The 27,933-nt window shown below is 37.1% G+C and overlaps 3 protein-coding genes across 7 annotated transcripts in view; 1 reads left to right on the top strand and 2 right to left on the bottom strand.

The window, feature by feature from the left end:
• LOC136247656 (uncharacterized) overlaps nucleotides 1-12,176 on the bottom strand; it is a 49,639-nt gene extending 37,463 nt beyond the window's left edge. Inside the window, exons 1-7 of one of the 5 annotated variants that reach the window (XM_066039460.1) lie at nucleotides 11,984-12,176; nucleotides 11,727-11,930; nucleotides 10,398-10,492; nucleotides 9,370-9,477; nucleotides 9,204-9,324; nucleotides 9,015-9,146; nucleotides 7,654-7,731 (exon numbers count right to left, since the gene is read on the bottom strand). In XM_066039460.1, coding sequence (XP_065895532.1) covers nucleotides 7,654-7,731; nucleotides 9,015-9,146; nucleotides 9,204-9,324; nucleotides 9,370-9,410 — 372 coding nt within the window. In that variant the 5' untranslated portion in view covers nucleotides 9,411-9,477; nucleotides 10,398-10,492; nucleotides 11,727-11,930; nucleotides 11,984-12,176. Of the gene's footprint in view, nucleotides 1-7,653; nucleotides 7,732-9,014; nucleotides 9,147-9,203; nucleotides 9,325-9,369; nucleotides 9,478-10,247; nucleotides 10,349-10,397; nucleotides 10,929-11,726 lie in introns of those variants that run through there. The other 4 variants (XM_066039461.1, XM_066039463.1, XM_066039465.1 and 1 more) reach the window with 4 other exon arrangements.
• On the bottom strand, nucleotides 1,045-5,207 carry LOC136247658 (uncharacterized). The gene is made up of 4 exons (XM_066039479.1): nucleotides 5,091-5,207; nucleotides 2,178-2,420; nucleotides 1,694-1,841; nucleotides 1,045-1,287 (listed from the first exon to the last, which is right to left on the bottom strand). Exons 1-4 carry the CDS (start codon nucleotides 5,092-5,094, stop codon nucleotides 1,224-1,226), a joined length of 459 nt encoding a protein of 152 aa, XP_065895551.1. The 5' UTR covers nucleotides 5,095-5,207; the 3' UTR covers nucleotides 1,045-1,223.
• Nucleotides 11,805-15,371, top strand: LOC136247652 (protein NLRC3-like). Its single transcript, XM_066039445.1, has 3 exons — nucleotides 11,805-11,870; nucleotides 11,921-12,063; nucleotides 12,702-15,371. Exon 3 carries the CDS (start codon nucleotides 12,915-12,917, stop codon nucleotides 15,288-15,290), a length of 2,376 nt encoding a protein of 791 aa, XP_065895517.1. The 5' UTR covers nucleotides 11,805-11,870; nucleotides 11,921-12,063; nucleotides 12,702-12,914; the 3' UTR covers nucleotides 15,291-15,371.
• The last annotated feature ends 12,562 nt before the right edge of the window (nucleotides 15,372-27,933 follow it).

Raw genomic sequence — 27,933 nt, 5'->3', positions numbered from 1 at the left:
TTGCTTGTTTCCCATCCTAGTCAGGCAAAAAACACCATGCAGGCCAGTCGATTATTATATTGTCAAAATCTATTATTTAATATCAAGGATATTAAAGGGAGCCCATTAACTCCTAATTGCCTTTTCTCTTAGATTTAGCAGAGATGCAAGATTTGTTGTGATTTCACATATGTTAATTACAGATTGTGGGATTTCGTTGAATGTATCTCATTCACCAATGGCTACTTGCAATTGAATAGATCCATTGGCCATTGCTTGCAATCCGGCCCAAGGTTCAAACTACGTATATAGGTGTCCATGCTTTTTGACACTAAACATCAGAAACTCACTACCTTTCCAATAATGCACCACCACTGCTTGAAGGTTCTTAGTTTACTAATTTGTTAAGATGCCTTACTGTAGTTATACTGATAGTAAAGTGTCAGTAAACTTAAGTATATGGAACATAATTATTTTACTAAGTTTTAAACTCTCAGTAAAACATCAGTGAATGCGGGTTTACTGAAAAACTACTAAAATAACAAACAATTAACTGTTCCATATACTGGGGATATACCACTGTAGTAAACTAAGATACTTCAAGCAGTGCACATGCTCACACTAGCAAGTTACTTATAAATAAAAGTAATTAGATCACTTGACTATCAAATACAATAATAAATTTGCATGCGGCTCTAAAATTACCATGCAGATGGGTGACAGGAAACAAGGAATCTACAATTGGTGGCCTTAATATGTTCCTGCAAATGATCATGCATGGTTCAACAGGGAATACATAATTACACTTACAACTCTTCAGAAGCCCAGCAACAAAGGAATGTAACTGTGTAGTTTTATTGGGTTATTGTATAGGCTAGGGCTACCATCACACTCATTGATACCTACACAAAACTGAATTGTACATTCAATATCATACTGTCATTAACACAACAGTAGGTTGCAATCATTACTATATGAGCACCATGATCAACAAAACCTACAGATCACCTAAGCAATACATAGACGATCAACAAAATCAATACCACGATCAACAAAATCTACAGATCAATGTAAGCAATATCATAATAAACAAAATCAATATCAACACAATCAACATAATACACAGATCAATGTAAGTGATATACTGGTAGTCCAATATAATAATTATTTGATATACATTATAGCAGTAGTAGTCAATGGATTAGTGTGGTCATGTAAGTGATGTAGCCGGCTGTGTAGGCATATCATGTCCATTTTGTGCCCCTCCCACCTGATGATAGTGGCTTTCGTTTACTGGTACTAGGTGCACTAAAATATAAAGATATAATTATTATGAATTAGTGAAATACACAATAAATATACTGGTGTTGTATCAGCTATACAGTGCTCCCTCAGTTATCTGACTACTTTGGGACCAAGATGTGTTCAGATAATCAAAGCCCATTCATTTATATACTGAGTCCTGTTCAAATACCCAAGTGCTCGGATAATTGAGGGTGCATTGTAATACCAAATTAGGAGACAGTGAAATCAAAGAAATAAAAGTAGTGAAACAAGGGAGGTCACCTACACCTGAAGATATACTAGTGGACATCAAATCCATCATCCTTGATACACAGCACTACCATACTGTATTATAGCTACTTGATGATAAAAATCAAAGGGGATTTTCTAACTTAACTGTTCTGTACATCTTATAGCTTTGTATCTATACCTTCTAGAAGAGACTTTGTCATCCTTGGGTTTAGTTTTCCTCAATTCTGATGGAGAACTTCTAGGAGAAGATGTTAAACCTTTTGTATCAAATGATGGTTGGGACTTTGTCTCTGATGGAACTGGTGTCTTAGTTCCTCTAGTAGAACCTACACAATGTATATAAGATGTACAATAATACCATATAAGGGTGTCGGAATAAAAGTGATAAGGCTTAGTCCAGCCAATTTTAAGTGTTCAGATAAATGAAACTGCTTTAATACAAAATACAGTTGAAATACTCTAATAGAACATACACTTGTACTCAAAATACTCCAACAGAAAAGAAATTTCTAATTTTGGATAAACGAGGGTACAGATAAACGATGCTCAGATAACTGATGAGTGTCTACCATATTTTCACACCACAACGTCAACACTTTTGACAATTAATAATAAAATTGCTAGACACAATTATTTACAGAGCACTACTACAAAGTACAAACCATGAAATGTCTCCCTCTTCTGTAATCCAGGACTACCTGACACAGGTGTGACAATCTTTGGTATAGTAACAGCCTTCATAATTGCAGCAGGTCTAGTACCACCACTACCACTGGAACCTCCAGCACTAGTAGAGGGGCCGGTGGTACTAGGTGATGGCAGGGTAGTGGTGAGGGAGTTGGATAGACCACGGAGACATTGCTCGTATGGTGGAGTGTTTGCCGATGAAGTCATCCTCAACGGAGCTGTGTATAGATAGTGAATTTCAGTGTAAACGTGATCCTCTATCGTATGCATAAATAGTACAGACACAGATTTTTTTATTGTGGTACTTAATTTTTGTGGCACATAATTTCACAGTTAGTAAAGCTACCATGAAATTTTAGCATGTGACAATTTATGAAAGTCTACACGAGCAGGAAGAAATAACTAGAATGTTTAGTGTTCACATCTACTAGTACAAGGATGTTTGGCCTTCTTAGTATCAGTCACTTTGATAATCACCTCTCGTCTTTACTACCTTGTCATCATTCTCAGTTTACAGACAGTAATTTCTGTAAGTGGGTGTGGCTCCATGCATACCTATAAACTTCCAACTCACCCTACTGCAAGTTAATGATAACTTAGCATGGCTCCAAATGTGCTTACAAACAGTATCACACATCCCAATATTAAAGTGGGCGTGGCTCATGAAAGACACTGGTCTATTAAAAGGCTAGACTATGCCTCACACAGGGAGTACCGCTACTGCTCATTCAGATGCCTTAGCAGTTGGTACGACACTTGAAATACAATAATCGTAGTCATGTGGTTGAGAATAAAATCTTTGAATTGAGCAATAGTGATCCATGACTTTCAAGTGAAATCTAAAAAGCAAAAATCCTGGGGCTAAGAGATGAAATTCCTGACAAGGGAAATAACTGTGAAATATACATACCACAAAAGTTTCCAGGTATACGGTACTTGATCAGTAGTTAACTACATATACTTTGTAGTATCCAGTGTTGCACCGATATGAGAATTCGCCAATATCCCGATAACTGATATTGGATAATATTTTCAAGCCGATAAACGTAGCTGATCTGATATACCACAGCATGTCTATCTTGTAGCAAGTTTTACTAGAATTTGATCGTGAAGGACTAATTTCGCTTGTTTATGGCAGCAGTATTGCTACAACAACAGCTGACAGTACACTGAAGCAGTAATAACAACATTTTAATGCAGGAAAATGCAATTCAATGCATTTGTAAACATCATTTGTTGTACATGAGCATGTATTTCTAAATACATACACATATCTGTATCTGCTGCTTTTTTAATCGTGCTGCCGATCTGATACCAATATATAAAAAATACAGTCGATATATATATGGTTTTTCCAATAACCAATCCGATTATCAGTACACCTCTAGTACACACTATATAGTCTTGCTAGAGATGTAACTGCTTGCTATACAAAGAATTAAAACTTCACCTTTCATAATGCAGGACCAGCTTATATCAGTATCATATACAAACCTAGTCACAAGCAAGCAACCAAAGCCTCCAGCAGTCATACAAAACATAACTATTACTGCCTAACAATGGGATGATTGTACACCACTCAGGCACATATGCAAATCTTCCTGGGACAGGACTAGTAACCCACAGGAGGTCTCTCTCTAAAGTTCCATAATGACCCCCAATACCAATTGAGCAAATGCTTCCACAGTTAATATATTAAAAATTATTAATTTAAAATGAAGTAGAGATCCAAGCGATAAAACATAGTGAAAAAAGAGATGAATGATGGGAAAATCCCTACATCGGTATAATATAACAATTATTTTGTTCAATGCTAAAGTAGGGATTTTCCCACCAAGCTACTTCTATGCTGTAATACCATCATTCATCTATTTTATTTCACTACTTTTTATTGCTTGATACTTCATTATTTTTTAATTGATATACTAGTTAGGTTTTTTGTTTTCTGCTATAGCATACAGCTATACACTTGTAACTGTTCTATTAGAGTGACTGCTGTATTAGAGTATCACCAACCAGGGTGTGGGTCACGATTTCATATTTCAATATTTCATATTTCACTGTGATAGCATTATAAATACAGCTAGACCAATGAAAAGGTAGTGTGGTCATTGTGACCGTGTAAATAGATTGTTAAGAGGAGTTGTCTCCGCACTCGATTATTGTTAATCTTTTTATGGGCATGAAGGGCTGGCAGACAAAAATTCAAGTTCCATTGATTTAAAAAAAATTCTATATCCGGCCACCTGTAAATGTTGTTTTTTCTTTAATGCTGTATTTGATGTTGATGGGACAACATCATTATTTCTTTGAGGTGATTTTAATCATGTAAGATGTCTCTAGGATAATTTTTAAGGCAGAATTTTAGGTGGCACACTTAGCATAGAAACCAATGTTGGTTCATTCTAACTACTGCACAAAATTTCTTCTACACAAAGCAAATTAAGGAAGAGCGAAACAAAACAAAAAAAGCAAGTGCCAAACTGTGGCTTCTATATATATTAACATCTATCCTTTGAGTTTGTTGTGCCAGCAATACTCTATTACATTGGTGTATCAATTCCTACATCAACACTAATCATGCCTGTCTTGTCAAGAAAGTAAGCTGATAGTAAGGACCTTTCATTTTGGCCTTGCCATTTTCATTGGTAAACAAGACCACAGGTTAACCCCTGCTACAGGTTTTCATTATATTTAGTAACTTCAAAACAATGCATTAAAATTTCTAAATACGTATAATATTCAACTAAATAATGTGTGTTCTATTAGAGAATATGTTCTAAAATAATACACACACACACACACACACACACACACACACACACACACACACACACACACACACACACACACACACACACACACACACACACTGTACACAATCTTACTCATCTGAGACACTTACATGTGAAATGTTTGGTAGGAGGATTTTTCTGCTTGTCCTTACTAGTGGCAGATTGTTTACCCTTCGATGAGTTATCTGGTTCCTTTGCTTCTTGTTCCTCCTATAACAACACACAATCTAGTATCAGTAACATATACAATATGTGTACAATACAAGGGATGGTCATAGGGGAAAGGGAAGTAAAACAGATCAAGGGTTTTTATCAATGATGGAGTTTGAAGTATACAACAAACATGAATATAATTCTGGGAGATCCGGTGCAAGGCAGAAAAAAATCATTACAATGTCTATGTGTACGAAGGCATGCTTCAGGCCTGATTCTATGCGTACATTCTAAATGTTGTCTTACGTGATAACTACAATAATACACAATGACATATGATACAACATCAATTATCAATGGCCACATATGATAATATTATACAATGAACAAAACTTCCTCGTCAGTAAACTGGCAGGAACGTGTCACACACACGCACGCATGCACCCACCCACGCACGCACGCACGCACGCACGCACACACACACACACACACACACACACACACACACTACACACACACACTACACACACCTTTGTAGTTACAGACAAATTGGCTGCATTAGCAAACTCAAGTATAGCTTGTGGAAGATGTTCAATCAGTCCTTCTAGTGTAGTCAGTGACTTATCCTTCATCAACTTGATATAAAGTGGAGCAATCTTCATAGCATAACAACAGAGAATTGCTGCCACCTACAATGAGACAAAGAATATGACAAGTGTTACAGTCCCATAGGTAACATCCCTAACACTCCTACCAACAACATGAAAAATGTTACTTAACCTTTTTGACTACCTCAAAATAGTGACCATGTGATATAATGTAAACATTGCTACTACAGGACAGTGTATTTTTTGAAAATGTACTTTTCCAGATGCAGGAATTGGTACATTCTTGTACAGCACAGCAAAAAACTAATTCTTAACATGATATTATTAAAGATGGTATAGAAATTCCTATAATAGTTGAATTACAACTCATAGCAGTGCATAACTACAGTAGCTCTCAATAAAATTGTTTAAGGACTTTCACAGGTTCTCACAAGCTACAAAAGGTAGAAGGTTACAGAGTAGTTACTATATAGAACATTTGCTATAGTACATATAGTCTAATATAACAACCAGTGATAAGTGACCACTAGCTACTCTATTACTGTAACAATGTTATTATGGACTATTGGTTATATGTGGTGAAATATTGTATATACTTCTCTATAATGGTCACTAGAGGTCACCTTAATAATGAGGTGTAACAATAGTTATTAACAAGTGTACACTATTTGTGACTGTATTTGTAATGTTAAGTGATAAAGGATGATAAACACACATACCTCATGTGTACCATAAGCTATTAATTGTCGAACACTAAGATTGTCATCTGTTGCAAGTTTGTTAAGGATTTCCAATAAATCATGTAAATTTTTTCTTTCCCATGAAACATCACCATAGCCTGTTAAAGAAAAGAAAAATGTCTACACACATGATAGTATTATTACAACACACACATGATTTTGCATGGACATGTACTGTAAGAACATATGGTACTGCTCAAATGTAACGTTGTACTCACTCGCACTGTGCTTGATTGCAAGTAATTAAAAAAAAACTTGCTAATTAAAGGGCGTGGCACTTGTTTCCTTCGCGAGTATTCATCCTGGGATAAGTACTCGCAAACTTGCTAATTAAAGGGCGTGGCACCTGTTTTCTTTGCGAGTATTCAGGATGAGTGCGATGTTAGATGAGTTTGACGTTAGATGACGTTGGATGAGTTTTCTTTTTAGGATGAATACTCGCAAAGGGAACAGGTGCCACTCGCAATCGAGCGGCACGAATGAGTGCGACGTTACATTTGAGTGATACCGTACATACATACATATGTACACATCTACATGTATGTCTACAGTAAAAGGTAAAGAGAACAAAAACACAACACACTTAGAAATATATCACTGTAATCTTTATGGTACAAGCTAAGCCTTATCCTAAGGGTAAACAATACATTTGGGAGAGCAGTGGCAGTATGCTGAAACAGCATGTCTGTATCTAACAGAGCTACATGTGGTACAGATTTAATTCAAAGAGCCTAAGTCAGTGGTTGATATATTGTCAGACACATAATTAGTAAGCTTACAAAGTTTATAAACAGATAAACAGCCTACATACTAGCACAATGTGAACTGCTAAGCTGAATAAAACCTGTTCTTCCCGTTTCCTTATAATTATCACAGTTGGAGTATTATCACGATACTCCAATGCAGTGGTCCCTCCCTAGGTGTGTTTGGATAATGGAAAAGTTCAGATAACTGAAGCCCGTAGATTTATGTAGAGTTCAGTTAAACAGAACATACACCTTAGGCAAAATACTCTAATAGAGCAGTCACTTTAACAGTTCGGATAACAGAACACTCTGATAATTGATGGTCAGATAATGGAGGGACCACTGTATAGATATGTGTAATACATAAATCACTACCACGTAATGTTACATGTTACACTACACTACTCACAGGTATGTTATAGGCACAGTGATGTCTCAGTTCAGACTCCATGTCATCATTAGTTGGTGATAATGATACACATGACACCTACACAATACACACATACAAACAGAAGGTAAAACACATAATATTAACCCCGATGTATGTAGTATGTCAGTCCAATGTAAACTTGGAAATGATCAAAAGTGTCAAATTGTCCTGATCATCAAGGTGTCCTGGTATTCCAGGTCAGCTTGTACTAAGGGACACTTTTGCACTTTAACCCTTAAACCCACATAATCCAGAAAACTGGATTTAACCTTAACACATATGCCTTGCACAAAGCACTGTAACTTTCAAAGAATCTGTCCTATGGCTATGCAAATTATGTCATTCTACTTGTGATGTAACTAGGATTTAAAATGATACCTAGGGGTTTACCCTAACGCTAAACGGTGAGGCCAAAACTAGCCATGCACATAAGTAACTTTTCGGTAAGAAAACACGCAAACCTTTTATAAAATGATCCATAACTCGATAATAGTTGCTTCTATCATCTTGCAACAAGTTCTGTTCGATTCACCATTAAATTTTCCATCAGAACATATATGACTCACATGAGTAAATCCACAATCAAAATTAAACACATGGTTAGAATTTGAAACACGGGGAAGTGACTTGCTGGTGTTCATCACTTCATGCCACTGTAGTTACAGTGTTCATTTAATCTTCTCAAAGTACCTAAGCCTTGTAGTGCTTATGGGCTCCTGTTTACACACCACCGCAAACACAAAATACACTCTACATATAACATGAGATGACCTAGGATAATAGCTGGATGATGTTAATATTCGCTTACACTTCTACACAAACTATTACCGCAGACTGTTCTACTCCTTCTTTGTGATAACGGTGTATCTAATATCTGATGATAATCGTAATGGATGGTTAGTGATCTTCATGACATAGCTAATGAATCCATAATGAGTATCCTTTAGTGTAAAGAACCTGTCATGAGTGGTGATCGGCAATCAATGCTCAGATCACTGTTATCAGTTAGCCAATGATAAACAGACCTGAGTGATACTTAACACAATGAAGTGGTGATCATGATCTCTTCTTAATGGCATCAACTTGCCAGATCTCACTGGAATCCATTCCAAGCAAAAAAGGCCGTAAGCCTAGCCTAGCCTCACGGAACTAAAATTAAGTGTATTTATAAATCAATTTATTTCTTTTGAGGATCGCTTATTTTATACACCACTACGAGTAGGTGCCATTACCTTCCAAGTGGTACCTATAGCAAATGCACAAATACCAGATGAAATACACAACTACAAGGTGAAATACACAAATACCAGATGAAATACACAAATACCAGTTACACTTACCCTATCATGTATATACACTCCACCAGTGCAACCATGATGGATCCTACACTTCATCACTATTGGATTAGCATCTTGTTTGATCTCTATACCAGCTATCCTGTTTGTGTGGATGTCATTGTCTTCTAGTATGCCCTGGGGGAGGATTAGGGGTTATCTCTTATCACCAGGGGGATTACCCATGTTATTTACCTGTCCACCTTGGAATATAAAGAACTCAACATCTTTGCCGTGATGTATGGCATTACTATGGAATATTGGACTAGCATAGTTCTTAATCCATACTCCAGCTAGTTTGTTGTCATTATATTGCCTGTGTGAGGTCATGTGATGTCATGTGAGGTCACATGATGCTTACCTTAGCATGGTTATCAACAAACACACCCACATTACTAGCATCAGCAATGACACAATTTCTAACCAAAAGCATTAGCTTCACTACCATGAACGTAGACACAAGATCCATCTAAAAACCATTATACATGATCAGCAGGATAATCTGGTTTAAGATATGACTGAACTATTGCACACACAACCAACAGTCCTACCCAGTTGTCAAGGTAACCTGTACACTACTCAGACTAATAGGCTAATCCTAGGTCTAGTAACCAACAAGAGGAAGAGCCATGTCTCATAGATGAAACTGATGAAGAGCTCACACGCACGCACACACACACATACGCACGCACACACACACATACGCACGCACACACACACATTTGCACACATGCTACACACACACATACACACTCGCACACATGCTACACACACACACACACACACACACTACACACACACCACACACACACACACACTACACACTACGCTACACACACAGATGGACACACAGACATACACAACCAGAGACGGACACATATACATACAGTACATACACACATACATACACACAAACATGTATGTATTGCCATAGACACAACACACACTGCAGACAAGACATACACACATAAATACAGACACACAGACATATACACATATACGTGCACACAACAGAAATACACACACATACAAACGGACACACATAATACAGACGGAAACACATACACACACATTACAGATACACACAACACACACATATTGCCAAATACACACAACACACACGCATAAATACAGACACACAGACATACAGAGGGACATAAGGACATACACAACTAGACGGACACATACAGAAAGTGTACACAGACATACAGACATACAGATACATACATACACACAGACCTACAATGAGAACTATTACTAACATAACATCCTTCAATTTTGGGACAACAATTTTGCTGGGATGGAGATGGTGTAACTCTTATGTAGTGGAGAATGTTAAACTATGGGATGGTTTAGTTATGATTACACTTCGAATCAATCAGAACTCACCTTGATGTTCATGATGACAACAACAGCATGGCATGCCTCCTTGGTGAACTCCAACACATTATGGTCATAGTAACTAATGGTAACCAGCTTGTCTCCTAGCAACGATATAACAAATACATTTAATAAAGTATTATATCGTGTCCAACGCTACAACTCTAAAAGCACTTATCAGATAAGGAGCAAATTTAATTGCATTTCCCCTGCACATCATACAGACACAGTTACACACCACCACAGACACAGTTACACACCACCACAGACACAGTTACACACCACCACAGACACAGTTACACACCACCACAGGCACAGTTACACACCACCACAGACACAGTTACACACTACCACAGACACAGTTAAACAACCAGATACAGTTACACACCACCACAGACACAGTTACACACTACCACAGATACAGTTACACACCACCACAGACACAGTTACACAACCAAACACAGTTACACAACCAGATACAGTTACACACCACCACAGACACAGTTACACAACCAGACACAGTTACACAACCAGATACAGTTACACACCACCACAGACACAGTTACACAACCAGATACAGTTACACACCACCACAGACACAGTTACACAACCAGACACAGTTACACAACCAGATACAGTTACACACCACCACAGACACAGTTACACAACCAGATACAGTTACACACCACCACAGACACAGTTACACAACCAGACACAGTTACACACCACCACAGACACAGTTACACACCACCACAGACACAGGTACACACCACCACAGACACAGTTACACAACCAGACACAGTTACACAACCAGATACAGTTACACACCACCACAGACACAGTTACACACCACCACAGACACAGTTACACAACCAGATACAGTTACACACCCAGACACAGTTACACACCACCACAGACACAGTTACACAACCAGATACAGTTACACACCACCACAGACACAGTTACACAACCAGACACAGTTACACACCACCACAGACACAGTTATACACCACCACAAACACAGTTACACAACCAGACACAGTTACACAACCAGACACAGTTACACAACCAGATACAGTTACACACCACCACAGACACAGTTACACAACCAGACACAGTTACACAACCAGATACAGTTACACACCACCAGACACAGTTACACAACCAGACACAGTTACACAACCAGACACAGTTACACAACCAGATACAGTTACACACCACCAGACACAGTTACACAACCAGACACAGTTACACACCACCACAGACAGTTACAAACCACCACAAACACACAATACACTCTACATATAACATAGTCACAGAGGACGATAAGAAGATAACCTTGGGTAATAGATGATATTGATTATTCACTAACACTCCTACACAAACTATTAGCTCCATCACATCACCACAACTTCCGCCAATTGTTCTACTCCTTTATGATAGCGGTGTATCTAATATCTATGATGATAACCGTAATGGAAGGTTAGTGATCTTCATGACGTAATGAATCTATATTAATGATTATCCTTTAGGGTAAAGAACCTGTATTGAGTGGCGACGGCGATCAATGTTATTTTAGTCAACGATAAACAGACCTGAGCGACACAACGTGATCTCTTCTTAATGGCGTCAACTTCCCGGATCTCACTGGAATTCATTCCAAGCGGAAAAGACAGTAAGTCTTGCCTCACAGAACCTCGCACGGAACTACCGTACGCAAGGAAATTTTGACGTAGGAAAAATTTGACCATAGATATTAGAGTGTACTCTAATATCTATGATTTGACGAATTCAGACTTCAGCAGATTTGACGAATAAAATGTTGACGAAAATCAAAAAATTGTAGGCAAAACCTGTACTTTTAAGGGCGCTTATAAATATTTGACGAATTTAAATTTGACGAATTAAACCGATCCGTCAAATTTTTTAGACGACAAAATTTCCTTGCGTACGGTATAAACCTTTTATTTCTTTTTAGGGGCGCTTATTCAATAAACACCACTACGACTAAGCGCCATTACATTTTAAATGGTACCTACAAGCAAGAGTACATAATATTTATATATGGGCCTACACATAAATATTATGTACTCTTGCTACAAGCAGATACCACATGCCGTTTAGTCTAAATGTCGGTAATTTCCTGGTTTTTGGGCTAATAGTCTGTAGACCTCCACAATTATGTTTTGTAATTGTTTGTAAATAATCAATCCACAAACATTTTTTTTTTAACATTTGCCCCTTAGAATATTTTGGCTATGCAAATCACACATATATTTACTGAATAGCAACTAGAACAATTAAATATTACAGGAGATGAGAGACCTGAGGAACGAGACATAAACAGTCATGTTGTCCCATATTGTGCCGCAAACTGGAGGGAGTTGGGACTTGCCCTAAAAGTGACATCGTCACAACTTGACATCATCAATACGGATCATCCTAGCAGTTGTGAGGAGAGGTGTAAAGTGATGTTAAGGAGATGGTTACAACAAGATCCCTCAGCAACATGGGATAAACTGGTTGATGCTATCCATTCCTCTACTCTATCATCATCCATCACTACTGGAGGTACTAAACTATTACAGTTGTCATAATTGTAGTTTGTATTGTATAGGTACAGTGGTCTCCCAGTTGTCTCGTCATGTGAAGGGAGTCTACAAGCAGACAAGGCTGGATATTGGGAAGGACACTTGGCCTCCTGAACAACCTAAAGATTTCACTCCAGTAGTGTTAGTACATTATGAAGAACAACGTACCATGGAAGACGTCAACGTCATCACTAAAGCAGTCCACACTGGTCACATCAGTGATGTCATCTCTGCTGCTAGTAGTCAACCAGTAACCAAACGTAGTCAGTTAGACAGTCATCAACCATTGAGAGAGGCTCTTCAAACTAGCAAGGTGACAAGAAATGTTGCTGACATACTGAAGCCTTTTGATCAGTGTGATGATCCACAAACAATCCTAATAGAAGGTGCTCCAGGTATTGGGAAATCAATACTGATGAAACACATTTCTTACTGTTGGGCTGAGGGAGATGTGATGAAGAAGATTCAACTGGTGTTGTTGATCTGTCTCAGGGATCCTGGTGTTCAAAAGATGAGATCACTTCAACAGCTTTTGCAGTCCTTCCTGACACACATCACTCACTCTGAAGGAGATACTGTCACTTGTATTCAATGTCTACAACAAGATAACGGAAAGTCCCTTGCAGTCCTTCTTGACGGCTATGATGAATTCCCTGAAGGCCTAAGAGAGAACAGTTTAATAGCTGACATCATAAATCGTAAAGTGTTACCTGAGTGTGGGTTGATAGTGTCATCTCGTCCTCATGCTTCACAACACCTCCATAACAAGGCCACTCTCCGAGTTGACATTCTGGGTTTTACTGAAACAGAACGACAACACTTCATTCAACAATCACTAAAGACACACCCTCACAAAATACCACAACTCACCAACTATCTCTATCATCACACCACCATCAATAGCCTTTGCTTCACGCCATTTCATCTTCTAGTTTTACTGTTCCTCTTTAAGAAGGGATATCCCCTACCGAACAATTCTACTGAACTGTACAAGCTATTCATTAGCCTTACCATCTGCCGACACCTTGCCAAATATGGTAACACTGTCATGCAACCTATCACAGATCTCAACAACCTTCCATATCCCTGTGGCAAGATAATACAACAATTATCAAAGCTTTCCCTACAAGCATTAAATAACAATCAACTAATAATCACTTTGGAGCAAATCAAGTCTGTCTGTCCACAGCTGGAAGCCATACCAGGAGCCACCAATGGCTTTGGTCTCTTACAAGTCGTAGAGCACATAGACATCTTCTATGCAACGAAAACGTTCAATTTTATCCACTTTTCAATACAAGAATACCTCGCGGCTCACTATGTCGCCAACCTCCCATCCGACGAAGAGCGCTCCATCCTCGAAGAGTATTTCTGGAGCGATATCCATTACAACATGTTTAACCATTACGTTACACTTACCAAAGGACAACGTCCATCGTTTAAGCTGTTCCTTCGTAGTGGAAACGAGGCGATCACCATCGACCTTAAATTCCTCGAAGATGAGCTACAGCGTCTTCGCTTCTACAGAATCTTCTACGAGGCTGGCGATATTTCAACTTGTAAAACTATCGAGGAAAAGTTTACTGATAAAGAAATCAGCCTACCGTTCACTACTCTATCACCTAATAACTTAGAAGATCTAACAACATTACTAACCTGCTCGTCCTGTAGAAACTGGAAGATTATTAATTTGGGCAGCTGCCATATTCAAGATTACGGACTCCGATTACTACACCGTAGTCTACACCATTCCAACATCACAATAGATGACCTCTGGTTGGACAACAATGACCTTTCTTCATCGTCAGACAGCTCCCTCAGTGATATCGTCATCACCTGTAAGGTGAAAGTGTTGGATATTAGCAGAAACAAAGCTGTTGGGGAAACACCACACTTCTTCACCACCATACTAACATATCCTTCATGTGTGATAGAGACACTGGCCATGTACAATAACAACTACTCCACCACAAGACCAGTCATGGATTTGTTCTCTTCACTGAGGGAGAACAAGACAGTGAAGTGGCTGGGGATTATGGGTAACAACATTTCTGATGATGAGTGTGGTGTGATCTGTGATGTGCTGTGTGTGAACCATACCCTGAGGGTGCTGCATATGCATGATAACCCAATTACTGGACAAGCCTCACAACGGATCCTGGATGCCCTCAAGAACAATAATACATTAGAATACCTACGACTACCCTCCTACCCTGAGGACATCAAGAAGGAGATTAGATCACTAGAACAAGTTGTTAATGAGAAGAGAAGACGAGGATGTGACGTAGAGCTGAGAATTGTGTTTTACTGATTGTAGAACATTTCTTGTGTTATTACTAAATTGTATTTACCCGCCATTATTGTTATTATTTGATTAAATTAGTTGATTAGATGTTTTGTGGTTAACGAGACATGTTCACTACACCCTCAGGGTACTTCCCTCATTATTAATGATTAGCTGGTTAGTAATGAAGCTATTAACTTGGCATTGAGCTAGCTGTATTTTAGTGATCAAGATGATGAACTGTGATCAAGTTGATAATCAACAAGATCAATACGATGATCAACGAGAGCAAAATGACAATCAACCATTGATCTAGGCTAGTTTGATTAGTTTTAGTGTTACTACTAACTAGAGTAAGCGATCTATTGTCGGACACCATCATAATCGGACACTTTTTCACCAAGCCGAATCTTCTGAATTTTACTACAGATAAACTTCACACTTAGCCTAGCAATGTACCAAAATTTGGGCTAGAAAGCTTTTGTGGTTGCTTTGCTACAGCTGATTAAAGTGACTGTCCGAAAACCTCTAATATCGGAAGTTTACCTCTTTTATCGGACACCGCCCAGCAATCCTCCACTAAAAGATGAAATTCCTCACAACCACCACTGACTGTTAGGGGAATACATGTACTTTCTAAGCAGCCATAGTTTGTTTCATTCCTCCACTCGTAAGCGGAGCTACAACCATTAATATTCGGGTGTGTCGCGACCTCTACAATCGGACAGGGCAGAATTTCTTCCTGTTGGGGGTATTCCCCCAGACTCCCTTGATAGAACATGCTTTGCATGGTAAGAATGCTTCTCACTCTCTACCAGCCATGCTACTTAAGCCTTTCATGCACCTAATTAACTTTTGCTATCTGCTCTTACAGCCATGTATGTCACACATGCTTTGCAACAAGCTAAACAAAAGGTAGTTTTGTATGAAATAAATAACTAGCTACATGCACTCACTGTGATATAGCTATACAGCTAGTAATTAGCTAGAAAATATTACAGATTTTTAAAATGAACCAAAGAAAGGCATGACATGTGCACTATATAGATATAGCTGTGACAAGTGTATAATGTAGGTTAAAAGCACACAATTAGCTCCAATCTGGATCGTAATTAACTGCTGGGATGGTTGTTTGCAGAAATGGCAAATATATAGTGATAGTCATCCTTGCTGGTTGTTACTCCAGGACATGAACATGTGATGTCATTCTTTGCATCTCTTATATGTGACCCAATTTCTTGACTGGATGATAGGAGTTCTTAGCAATGTACAAGTTTTGTTTTCCACCTGCAAATTAGCTATATACACATGCATGCATGTCTTATTTTTAATTAAGCAAAATCATACCTTTCATTGAGCACATTGTATAGTATGTGTGACATGCATGGCTGCAAGGGATATAGCAGAAATAAGGTGCATAAGAGATTTACAAGCTAGAATGGTAGCTGGTTCATACGGTTTGCAGTGTGATAAGTATACACTTATCATCATCTAAAGCATGCACTATCAAGAGGGTCTGGGAGCATTACTCCCAAAAAAGCTTTGAAAATTAGCCTTCTGAAATTCATTTTGATGTACCAAGGTTGAAATTTTATTCAAAAATGTATCTAAATACTTATTTGAACATATGACTGTTCTATTAGAGTAGTTGACTGCTCTATTAGAGTATATCTTGATAATTGGAAGTGGAGGGACTTTAGCCCCTCCCCTTTGTGCTACACCCTTGTATTTCTGTGCTAAAAGTTCTTTGGAACAGTTCATAAGTCATTTTGTGGAGTCCCACAGTAGCATATACTGATCGCTAAAATGGTAAAATTTTACGACTCCTTGGAAATCCTATTAGATTTTGTACCACACTTTTCATTTTCATGAATAATTATACCTAAAAGGTAGCTTTGAAGTGATAAAACCGCGTGAAATGAAATTCTGCCCTGTCCGATTATAGAGGTCGCGACACACCCGAATATTAATGGTTGTAGCTCCGCTTACGAGTGGAGGAATGAAACAAACTATGGCTGCTTAGAAAGTATATGTATTCCCCTAACAGTCAGTGGTGGTTGTGAGGAATTTCATCTTTTAGTGGAGGATTGCTGGGCGGTGTCCTATAAAAGAGGTAAACTTTCGATATTAGAGGTTTTCGGACAGTCACTTTAATCGGCTGTAGCAAAGCAACCACAAAAGCTTTCCAGCCCAAATTTTGGTACATTGCTAGGCTAAGTGTGAAGTTTATCTGTGGCAAAATTCAGAAGATTCGGCTTGGTAGTTTCTGAGAAAAAGTGTCCGATTATAGATGGTGTCCGACAATAGATTGCTTACTCTAGTTGATTATTATTTAAACTAAGTAGTTATCATCGTAACACTCAACAAGTGTAATACTCTGAAGACAACACTATCAAATACCATTCAGCTGGTTATTGCCGAGTTGTTAATTTTTTGCGAAAAGCTAATTAATAGCCTCCAACATAATTATGTTGCTTCTGAATTATGAAACATAAACGATTTCTCCGTAATTCTTTGGATACTACAACAATGTTATCAAAGGCAAAACTCCTAGCAAAAATATGGATATATAGGAATTTTAGTCCGTGATAATATATTTGAGAATTCGCGAAGTTTGGGGACTAAAACTGAATCATTGGACTACTCATCCCAAATCATTGTTCATTACACGAGTACTAGTTCTATTTGACCTATGGCGACTCTCAAACATATTAAGTTCTATCCTTAAAAAAAAAAAACGTTTAGAAATAATTTTAAGCTAGTTACAACTTTAAACTTCTTCACCCTCCTTTTACGCAATAAGATATTTTTATTTGTGTCAGACACAATTCCAAGCAAGTAATTGTTTCATTACCAACTGACTATCACAACCTTCCCTTCACCATAAAAGTGTAATACTAAACAATTAGCTACTCACCTTACAAGGCCGGAGGAGACGGTCCGGTTGGTCAGGCCTGAGCCGGACCAATAATCTGGAGTTGAACCAACTAGCTGACCAGCTCGAACTACGTTACTCTCATGCAATCTTTGGACGATCACATCTACATGTAGCTACATACATTTTACAGATGTTATTGAAAAGGCATGACACGAGTAGTTACCTAGTTTCTCAGCCTAACTAAAGCACAGAACTACACGTATAGTACCTCCAATTACCTTACAGTACAGCATTGCATTCGTATCGTTTTGTACAGAAATGATTGTGGGTTCTACGTACAGTATCACTTGTGCTGACAGTTGGCATTTATCACGTGTAAGGCAGGTGCCTTCTTTGATTCTAAACCAACACACTTATATCACAATTCAATCTTCATAAAATAATCATTAGCATTCCTTGGCTTGTCTCTCTTGGCTTCCTTTACTGGGCGAAGGGCTGGCAGTGACAAACCAGATGACTCATTCCTCGGCAAGAAGCTGCACACTCATACATTACATGGTGGCCATCTGGGTGAGTAGAAATCACTCCTCTTCAACTACCCACTCGTCCTGTCGAGATACCGAGCAAACTCTCAGTCTCACCCACATCGCGCCATTTTCGAATGCTGATTGGTCTCGTGACTGTCCACCAGTATATTTACGTAATGATCCGTTCACTTCATACAAACCAGTATAGTAGTATACAGCTGTGTAGCATTTTATTGTAGCTGTGTGAATTCACTGTATAGTAATTATATCCTAGCTAAAGGGAGCCATGCTGCATGGGTTCCCTGTGAAATTTGGGGGGAAAGTTGCAATTTGCTAGCTAGTTTTACTTTAAAATTTAGCATAAATTTTAAGGCATTTTCAAACCTTTAAATTGCAAAAATTCTGCAGCTCCTGGGGGTTGCACCCCCAGACCCCCCTTGAATTTCTAATTGCTAGCTATAACTAAATGAACCATACAGCAAGTTTCATGCTGTGTCCCCTGCCATAGCTATGTCAGGTCTACAATTATACATAGTATAGAAAGTCTGAAGAGCAACAGATAGACCTGAGCATATTTATATAGCTAACTAGCAGTGAAATATCACTAAAATTGCATATCTGAGTGTCTAATTTTCAAAAATTTCCTGTGGGGGCATGCCCCCAGACCCCCCTAGAATGCTCTCACTCTGCAACAGTTCCTCTCTCATTGGCATGCATAGAGTAGCAATTTCAACATTATAGTCAATGGCCTGACCAACCCAATTTTCCCTCCTCAGGCCCTGCCTTAATGTATTCAAACAACAACAATTATACTATCACTACTAGTCTCGCGGCGCCCGACCCTAAAAAGAGGGTCTGGTGAAACTGTGTACAAAAAGTTTGAGCTCTGGAATGTTTATTGGATGACGTTTTACGTGTTACGTAAGAGCACTGATTACGTCACAACATCCATTCAACCAAATCCGCTTACAGCATCACCAAACTAATAGCGCTACTTTATTTATTCAACATTAAAACGAACCCAACAGAATTGTATGGCTGTTTTCTCAATGAGTTGAAGCGACAGAGTCACCGGATGTAATTAACCGTAAGCCGCGAATCTTTTGAAATCATAATCAATTTGAAATGGAGCGATCTGATTGGAGCTTCCAACATTCCGGCAGCGCCAAACTTTTTGTACACAGTTTCACCAGACCTTCTTTTTATGGTCGGGCGCCGCGAGATTATATCACTACTAACACTAGTCTAACTAATAGACCTAATAGTAATAATGAACAATAACTCCAACAAGTATTATGTAGTAAAACTCCACAAACTTGTACAATACTACCTAACTATACACTTTAGAAAGTTTCTAGAACAAATTTTCAACTTTTTACTATCTTAAACACTTGCTACGTCGCTAGACTAAACTAAACACTCAACTTTTACTAACGTAGTAACGAAAATGAAATCCAGCTGGTTTGTGTTGCTAAGCCCGCTCAAATAAAACTAGTATGACCGGTTAGACTAGTTTAAATAAATTACGTCACTAACATATACGGCTATGCGCACACGCGTGCGCTAGTCCAATAATGAAGTGTTTCGTTACGAAATTTAAAACACTCTAATAGAACGTTCACCAATCTGTCGGCAGTAAGATAGTCTAACGTTAGCATGCAATTGGAGTGGAACGGGAGATTGCTTGGTAAATCTAGACCAAGACCTGTAGTAGAAAACTAGGAGATCACGTGATACTGAGAAAGATTGTCTTCTTGGTTCAGAAAGTGAACCCAAGGAGAATACTGTTCATCAGCGAAAAATATTAGCCATGGTCTATACAGATGTGCATGCTGTAGACGTCTAAACTGCAATATGTGGTAAAAGACAATTAAGAGGAGCCCCTTCAAATATTTTTAAACTATTGCTGCTATATATTATGTGGTCACTATAAAGCTAGTAGAAGCTGTACAGGTGTAACTACATTTAAGTATAATAATTGACCATCAGAAGAATAAACAGCAAAGGGAAGGAATGTAAGGGAAAGGGATAATCTCTTCTAAGTGACAATGTGAGATGGTCAAACTAACACACAAGAATTTACACTATAAACTGTAGCTATATAGTCCATGCAGTCATAGAATATGTTATGCTCATAAGTAGCGTATTTCTTGTTGGGCTGCTAGTACAACTTACCAGCAGTGGTTCTCCACCGTATGAAATTGAAGCTACTAAAATCGAAATATACTCTAATAGAACAGTCAACTAGCTACTAATGATTTATACAGCGTATAAGCAGGCAATGAACTTGTTTGACATATTGAGTGTTTATGAATGTAAGTTGTATCAATAAGTTTCCATTATTTAGCCCCCTCACTCTAAATTTTGTTGCCATGTTAAAATGTTATCTTTGCAGTATCAAAAGTTAACTCATGGTATATGTATAAATATTTGTGCTGTGTAAGACCATTTGACAAAAGCTTGTAGCTATGATTTATAGTGAATACTTTCAATTTTAGCTATAAATGCAGGCTAATTTTTTGATCTGTTTCGTAACAATATAATAATTATTATTATTGTGAAATTAATGTTAACAAGCTACACCATGAGGGGCAACACTCCTAGACTCCTGCTACCAGATATTCTATACCTGATCAATTATAAGTTATCCTTTTATACTAGTGTTATTACATTTGAGGGGATGTGTATTAACATATAGTGCTCTTCACCAATGTGAACAACTAACCTACAACATCTTTTGAACTACACAATTCAAAGAAGATACTCAATAATAACCACAATGTGAATAAGTTAGACCAGATCATTTCCCTACAACATTCAAATGCTATGATTATATAGTTTATCACAAGTCCACTGGTGAAAATTGATAATCTTTCATTCATGTAGTTGTCACTCTGCTAAAGCTGTGACTACATTTTATCACTTTTATTATTAGATATAAACATTTTACAGCTTGTGGGAGTTGAGACTTCAACTTTAATCTTAACAATACTGTTACCTATACCATAGCCACTTTAGAGTAGCTAGTATCACATGACACTACCATATAACATGAAGTGACTACAATATTGTTACCTGTACCCTTCATATGATAGTCACTTTATAGTAGCTAGTATCACATGACACTACCATACATCATGAAGTGACTACAATACTGTTACCTGTACCCTTCATATGATAGTCACTTTATAGTAGCTATTATCCCATGCTGCTACCATACATCATACAATTTTCCTGTAGTTTGAAATCAGTAATCTAATGGCCTAAATTCAATTGGAATGAAGTTTCTAACAATGCAAATATTTGTTCCAGCCACGATCACTTAACTCCCTTCTAGGTCTCAGTCAAATACCTTCCCAAAATTTCATATATTATTCTTTTCGGTGTTCTCATTATGCTCCTAGGTTAACAACATTTCTTACAATTATTTTGGAACACTTTAACCAGTGAATGCTCTATTAAAGTATTTCACTATAAAGTGACTGTTCTATTATAATACCACGGTAGTGGTTCATAATAGAGATCATCTATGTTTTTCCAAATTCCTAATAGAACACTCCAGTAAACACCACCTTAGACATCTATTCCAACCACAAAAAGAAGCCGTAGAAGTTAATTTGGAAGAATTTTAGGTTCACTAGTAAAGATGAAGTCAAAAGGATCTGATAAAAGTACTTTTTTAAAAGAACTGCATATGAAATCTGCCATCATCTTCCGTATTATTTTTCCACAAGGCTAAAGCAAAATGTGAGTACCTTTTGGGGATAAAGACTGCCTAACTTTTCTTCCTATGTCTTTCTTCACATCCATGACCTATTAAATGCATATTGCAATGCCAACATCCACTTTCAAGCAAATTTGCTACTTGCAGGTTCACTTTGCCATTGATCTTCTCTGCAAGAGAAATATGTGTTAATAAGTAGCTATCCAATCTATTCAAATTTACGTGTTAATTTGAAAACCTTATAGTTTAAGTTTGTGCCGAATATGCAGGCGTAATTTCAAACATAACAGGCTAGCAAATGCGTCAAACATTATGCCAGCATAATAGGACAATTTTCAAGAATTTTAATTAAACTGTGCAATGTGCACTAAAATTGCTGTCAACGTGAACAAATTGTGCATTATCACTGCATTTCATATCAAAAACCTTGTAGTGTTATACTTCTTGACTGATTATTCACACTTTATGGAAATAAGATCAAGATGCTCTAATAGAGCAGTCACTACTCTAATACAGCAGTCAGTCAGGAAATGCAGATATAGCTACTCTAATAAAACAGTCAGCTCTCAGACATAATCTAGAACATACATAATTTTGAGCATAATAGGCTGGATTTTTGAGCACTGCTCAATAGCATAATAGGTAATTTTCAAAGCATAATTGACATTACGCATATTTCAACCACAATTTATTAAGTTTATTCAATGTTGTTGTGTACCACTGGGTATTGGCTTATTGTGAACACCTAGCTGAAGCCATACTACTGCTAACCACAGTATGCTATACGCTGCCTATAGTTGGATATATCTAAGCTGTATAGTACAAAGTGCATTCAATAGACACTATACATTGGTGTTTGTTAACACTGATAGTATTCGATAACTATTTAACATCTAATGTACATGATGACTGACTTGATATACATGTGTAGTAATATAAAGCACCACCAACACCTCTTACTATCACATTATAGCTATCCATAATTGATTATAACAAATTAGTGTAAAAATAATTGTTAAAAATAAAACATGGGAATAGAGATCATTGAAAAAAGTAAAGAAACAAGAGTCAAACAAGCCAGCATGTTAAACACACAGAGATCTCTATTTGGACTCAATGGATATGCCAATGAAAAAGCAGTTGGTTTCTCCATAAATCAGGGGTAGATAAGTACTGAGAATGTTTATTTGCATGAGTCCTCTGTGAGGGGTTCCAAGGGGTGAGGGGTTCCAAGGGGTTCGAGAACCCCCTATAAAATTTAGACTTCTGCAAGTAGGACTCTTGTAAGGTTTCTGTCGCTTATGGAATGCGCTTCCATTAATTGGCATTAATCTATCTATTGACACTATCAGGAACAAAGTCAAGTCCCACTTCTGGAATCATTTTATTCAATACTTTGACCCCTCAATCTCCATACACTGCACTACCACTGTTCCTGTAGTCGATGCGTTACCGATCATTTCTTGATTAACTACACACTGCTTTAGACAATTTATCATGTGATCTTTTTTATCATCTTATAATTATATACTACTTTTGGCTGTAGGCACAAGCCTACAGACCTATAGTACACCATATATATTGTCAATCTTGTATCTATGTGTGTACCTGAGCTCATGCTTGTGTGTGTGTACTATAAAGCATTAATAAATAAAACACCATTTAGTGTGGCAGGACAAAATGTTGTAATGGCACAGCACAACAATTTATACAGCTTATATTCATCTCTCAGAGAAGGATTTACAGAGGTAACATGAGCCCTCTTCAAAACTTGTAAACAGATCGATATACTCTAATAAAGCAGTCAGGTATAGCTATATTCTAATAGAGCAGTCAGGAATACTCTAATAGAACATGCATGTAAATATCCATATCCATATGTTAAGGAACTTCATTAGTGAAGCTTTTCAGACATTCTAACATTAAATGCAAAACTGAGCATAACCTTATACTGCTGTAGCTTTGGTGTGCAGTGTTTAAAGATATAGAACCCCAGTAATTTATCACTTGTGTTATGCAAAATGATTCATGCTATGCATATTTGTATAGTTATAATGTTTTGATTGTAAGTCATGTCATTTGTATCAGTGGATTCATGGTTCCTATACCAGTGAGATAACCATCACTTACAGATTACTATATGTGTTTCTATGTGTTATGCTGTCTGTTTCCACTAGGTAGCTTTATCTAGTACTAGCTTCATCCCAGGGGCACTTATAATATGCTTTATAATTAATGTACTTTTGCATAAAATATAGTAATTTGCTGAGTTTTGATTTTTTTAAATATAGTAATTTGCAGAGTTTTGATGCATTAAAATATTGAAAGTCTCTTAGCGGTTGGGGGCTGTGCCCTCAGACCCCTATTTCTGCTAACTCAATACTGCTGTTGGAACCCCCCTTAAAAAATCCTGGTTATATATGCCCCTGGTACTGGCTTGTTTGACTTTTGTTTCTTTTCTTTTTTCAGTGATCTATATATTCCCATGTTTTAATTTTTTATTTTAAATTACACCAGTGTACAATACATTTGATTGCTCTATTGCAGTTTGCAGTTTCCACTGATGACTCTATTAGGGAGTATTGGTCTATTTTAATGTGATTAAGTTCCCTAGTTTGAAATATCCACCTAACATGCTAGCATTGCGCTGGCATAGCACTCCAGCCTATTATGCTTGTTATTATGCTGGACATAGGCCTAAGGGTCCCTTCATCACTGTCTCTACAACTCTTCTACTTTTAAATCTATTACATACAAATTAATGTATTGCCCATGTTACGTGTTGGAATATGCCCATCTTGTTTGTCATCCACACACTACTAAACACATTAACACTGGAGTTTATACAATGTATAAGGTTACCTGTTGGACATCCACACCAGGTGTAATCCCTTGTTTGAGTGACTCTATCCAAGAGTTAAATTGTCCTACCATAAAGCAGCTCCACAAATATTAATAATTCTCTATTAATGTCATTACATGATATAACCTACTTAACATAAACTTGTTACTTTTCATCAGCTATCTGAAACTATGAGATCTCATCTTCTGCCATATACATCTGCTATTAACTTGTGTTTCCTCCTTGTAAACAGCTGGAATTTTATCATTACAAAAACTGGTGACAACGAAATGTGTAGTATTATTCAGGAGGAATTTAGTGAAGAATTTGGCTCCCTTTGTCCCAATTGTCTACTAACTTAGAAGTTGCAGCAATAGAAGATGTAGCAACATTATTAACCTGCTTATCCTGTAAAAACTGGAAGGGAGACACATTATATTCAAGATTACAGACTCTGATTACTACACCGTTATGTCCAAAAGTGTAACATAACAATAGAAGTCTTGTTGAATTCCAACGATCTTTCTTCATCCTCAGACAGTTTCCTCAGTGATATCATCATCACTTGTAAGGTGAAAGAGTTGGCTATTAGCAACAGTAAATTAACATGTTGGGGAAACACCCCAATTTTTTACTAAAATACTTTAAGTGTGATGAAAAGCTAAATATATTTTATAACAGCTACTCTTCCACTAGATGGGCTGTGCAACTGTATACTTCACTGCGGGACAACAGCAAATTGACTCATCTTTGGGTTGGTGATAACAATATCTCTGATGATGTCTGTAGTGTGATTTGTGAAGAATTATCTATCAATGCTACTCTAACAGTCCTGTATATTTGGGGCAACCCACTTACTGAGGAATGCTTAAGATTGATTATGAAAGCTCTTCAGTATAATGATACATTACATTTACTAGATGTTTCAGCATACACTAAGGACATTAGGAAATTAAATTACTTCAGCAATCTGGAAATGAGAAGCGAGCAAGCCGAAGATGTGATATAGGACTTAAAATTTTACTCTGGCAATAATTTATAGCTAAGTATAGAAATTCAATTATAGTCTACACTATACACACAACACATTGTAACACTTAGGTATTATCTATGTACTGCAGTTATAGTCCAACATTATACAAACAAGCATACAGGTGTCCTGTACTTATCAATCCATCTAATAACTCTATAAACATGTATTATAAAATAAGCTTAGTGTAATTAAATTGAATCAGTTTATCAGTAAGGGTAATTTCCAAGTACCTTAGCATGAGGCAAATAATCTTACAGTTGTGGGAAGTGTCAAGTGTATGAGATGTAAGCTAGGTTTTGTGAAGTGGATGATGAAATGCAGCAAAGATATGGATTGCTATAATACACCATGCATGAGTCATAAAGCCATGCATATGGATACAATGTGCTAGCAATAGTGTTGTTTTAGTTAACTAAATAGTTATAGTTGGGGCTTTTAGTTTTAGTTATCTAAAACTGAAGTTTTTATGATATTTTGAAAGTATATAAAACTATGAAAGTGCCCCCAATTTTTACATTGAAACTTATACTACGTAAAACTAAAAGTATTACTTAATGTTTACGAAAAATTGAAACTATTACTAAAAGTAATAGTTATAACCACCTACAATTATAAAACTTGTTCCTTGTTTAAGACTAAAAGTACTTTACTATGTTATAGTAGCACTTGAACACATAATAGCTAATTTTTCACTATTCATTACAAACATCTTCACAGTGATTAGATCAGTAGTCATTATCCTGAATTACAAGAAATTATGTGAAATATTTTACTGGGTGGATAAATGCTTTAGTGGTGACACATATAAGTGTGGATATCTATATATTTCTAAAATCAGGTCATGCATATTGATTGATTGATTTATAATTTAACCTCACAACAATCGGCTAAAGCCATTCTCCCTTGTTGGAGTGCAAGATAAAATAAAAAGAATACACCAATACATGTATACATGTAGTCATGTATTGGTGTATACATGTATACATGTAGTCATGTATACATAACAAAAACACAATATACACATGAAACATTTAATTAAGTAAAAATTACATGCCATCTGCCAAGTAATTTAAACTGTTTTGCTATAAAGATATTTAATAATGATCACAAGGGTTTAATGTGAAAAGCTTACTACTGCAATGTTCAGTATCCAAGATGAAGGAAGTTTGACATGTGATTACAAAGTATGTATTTTATACCTAATTTATCCCAAGGAAAGATGTGGATATATATGAACAACATTGTGGGAGTAGTCAGGTGTATAGTCTCTGCCAGCCACTGCTCAATACAGACTCTACAAAAAAAGGATTCACAATGAACTACATATAGAGCTATAACACAAATTATTCAAACTTCAGGAATGTCAAAGATGAGTCATGAGTCAGATATCTCAATGTCGGTTGTTCTGATCATAATGGCTGGTCTATATTGTTTGTGTTGTGCTTCTGTGTGGTTATTATTGTTGTGCAATATTTTGTATGCCCTTGTATGGAAGAATGGCTATGCCAAATATTTGAGCTAAAATTAAAATCAATCACATTCTTCCTGTATCCCCTGATAGCATTACATTGTAAAATTCATAATGAGAATAATATTGGTGTGGTACAATAATTCAAATGTTGTGGCATTACAAGACTGCGTTCTTCCATCTCCAGAAGGTCAGGCT

This window comes from Dysidea avara, chromosome 2 (genome assembly GCF_963678975.1).
Source record: "Dysidea avara chromosome 2, odDysAvar1.4, whole genome shotgun sequence".
NCBI lineage: Eukaryota > Metazoa > Porifera > Demospongiae > Dictyoceratida > Dysideidae > Dysidea > Dysidea avara.
The sequence above is the reverse complement of the archived record's forward strand: the minus strand, read 5'-3'. Positions and strand labels throughout refer to the sequence as shown.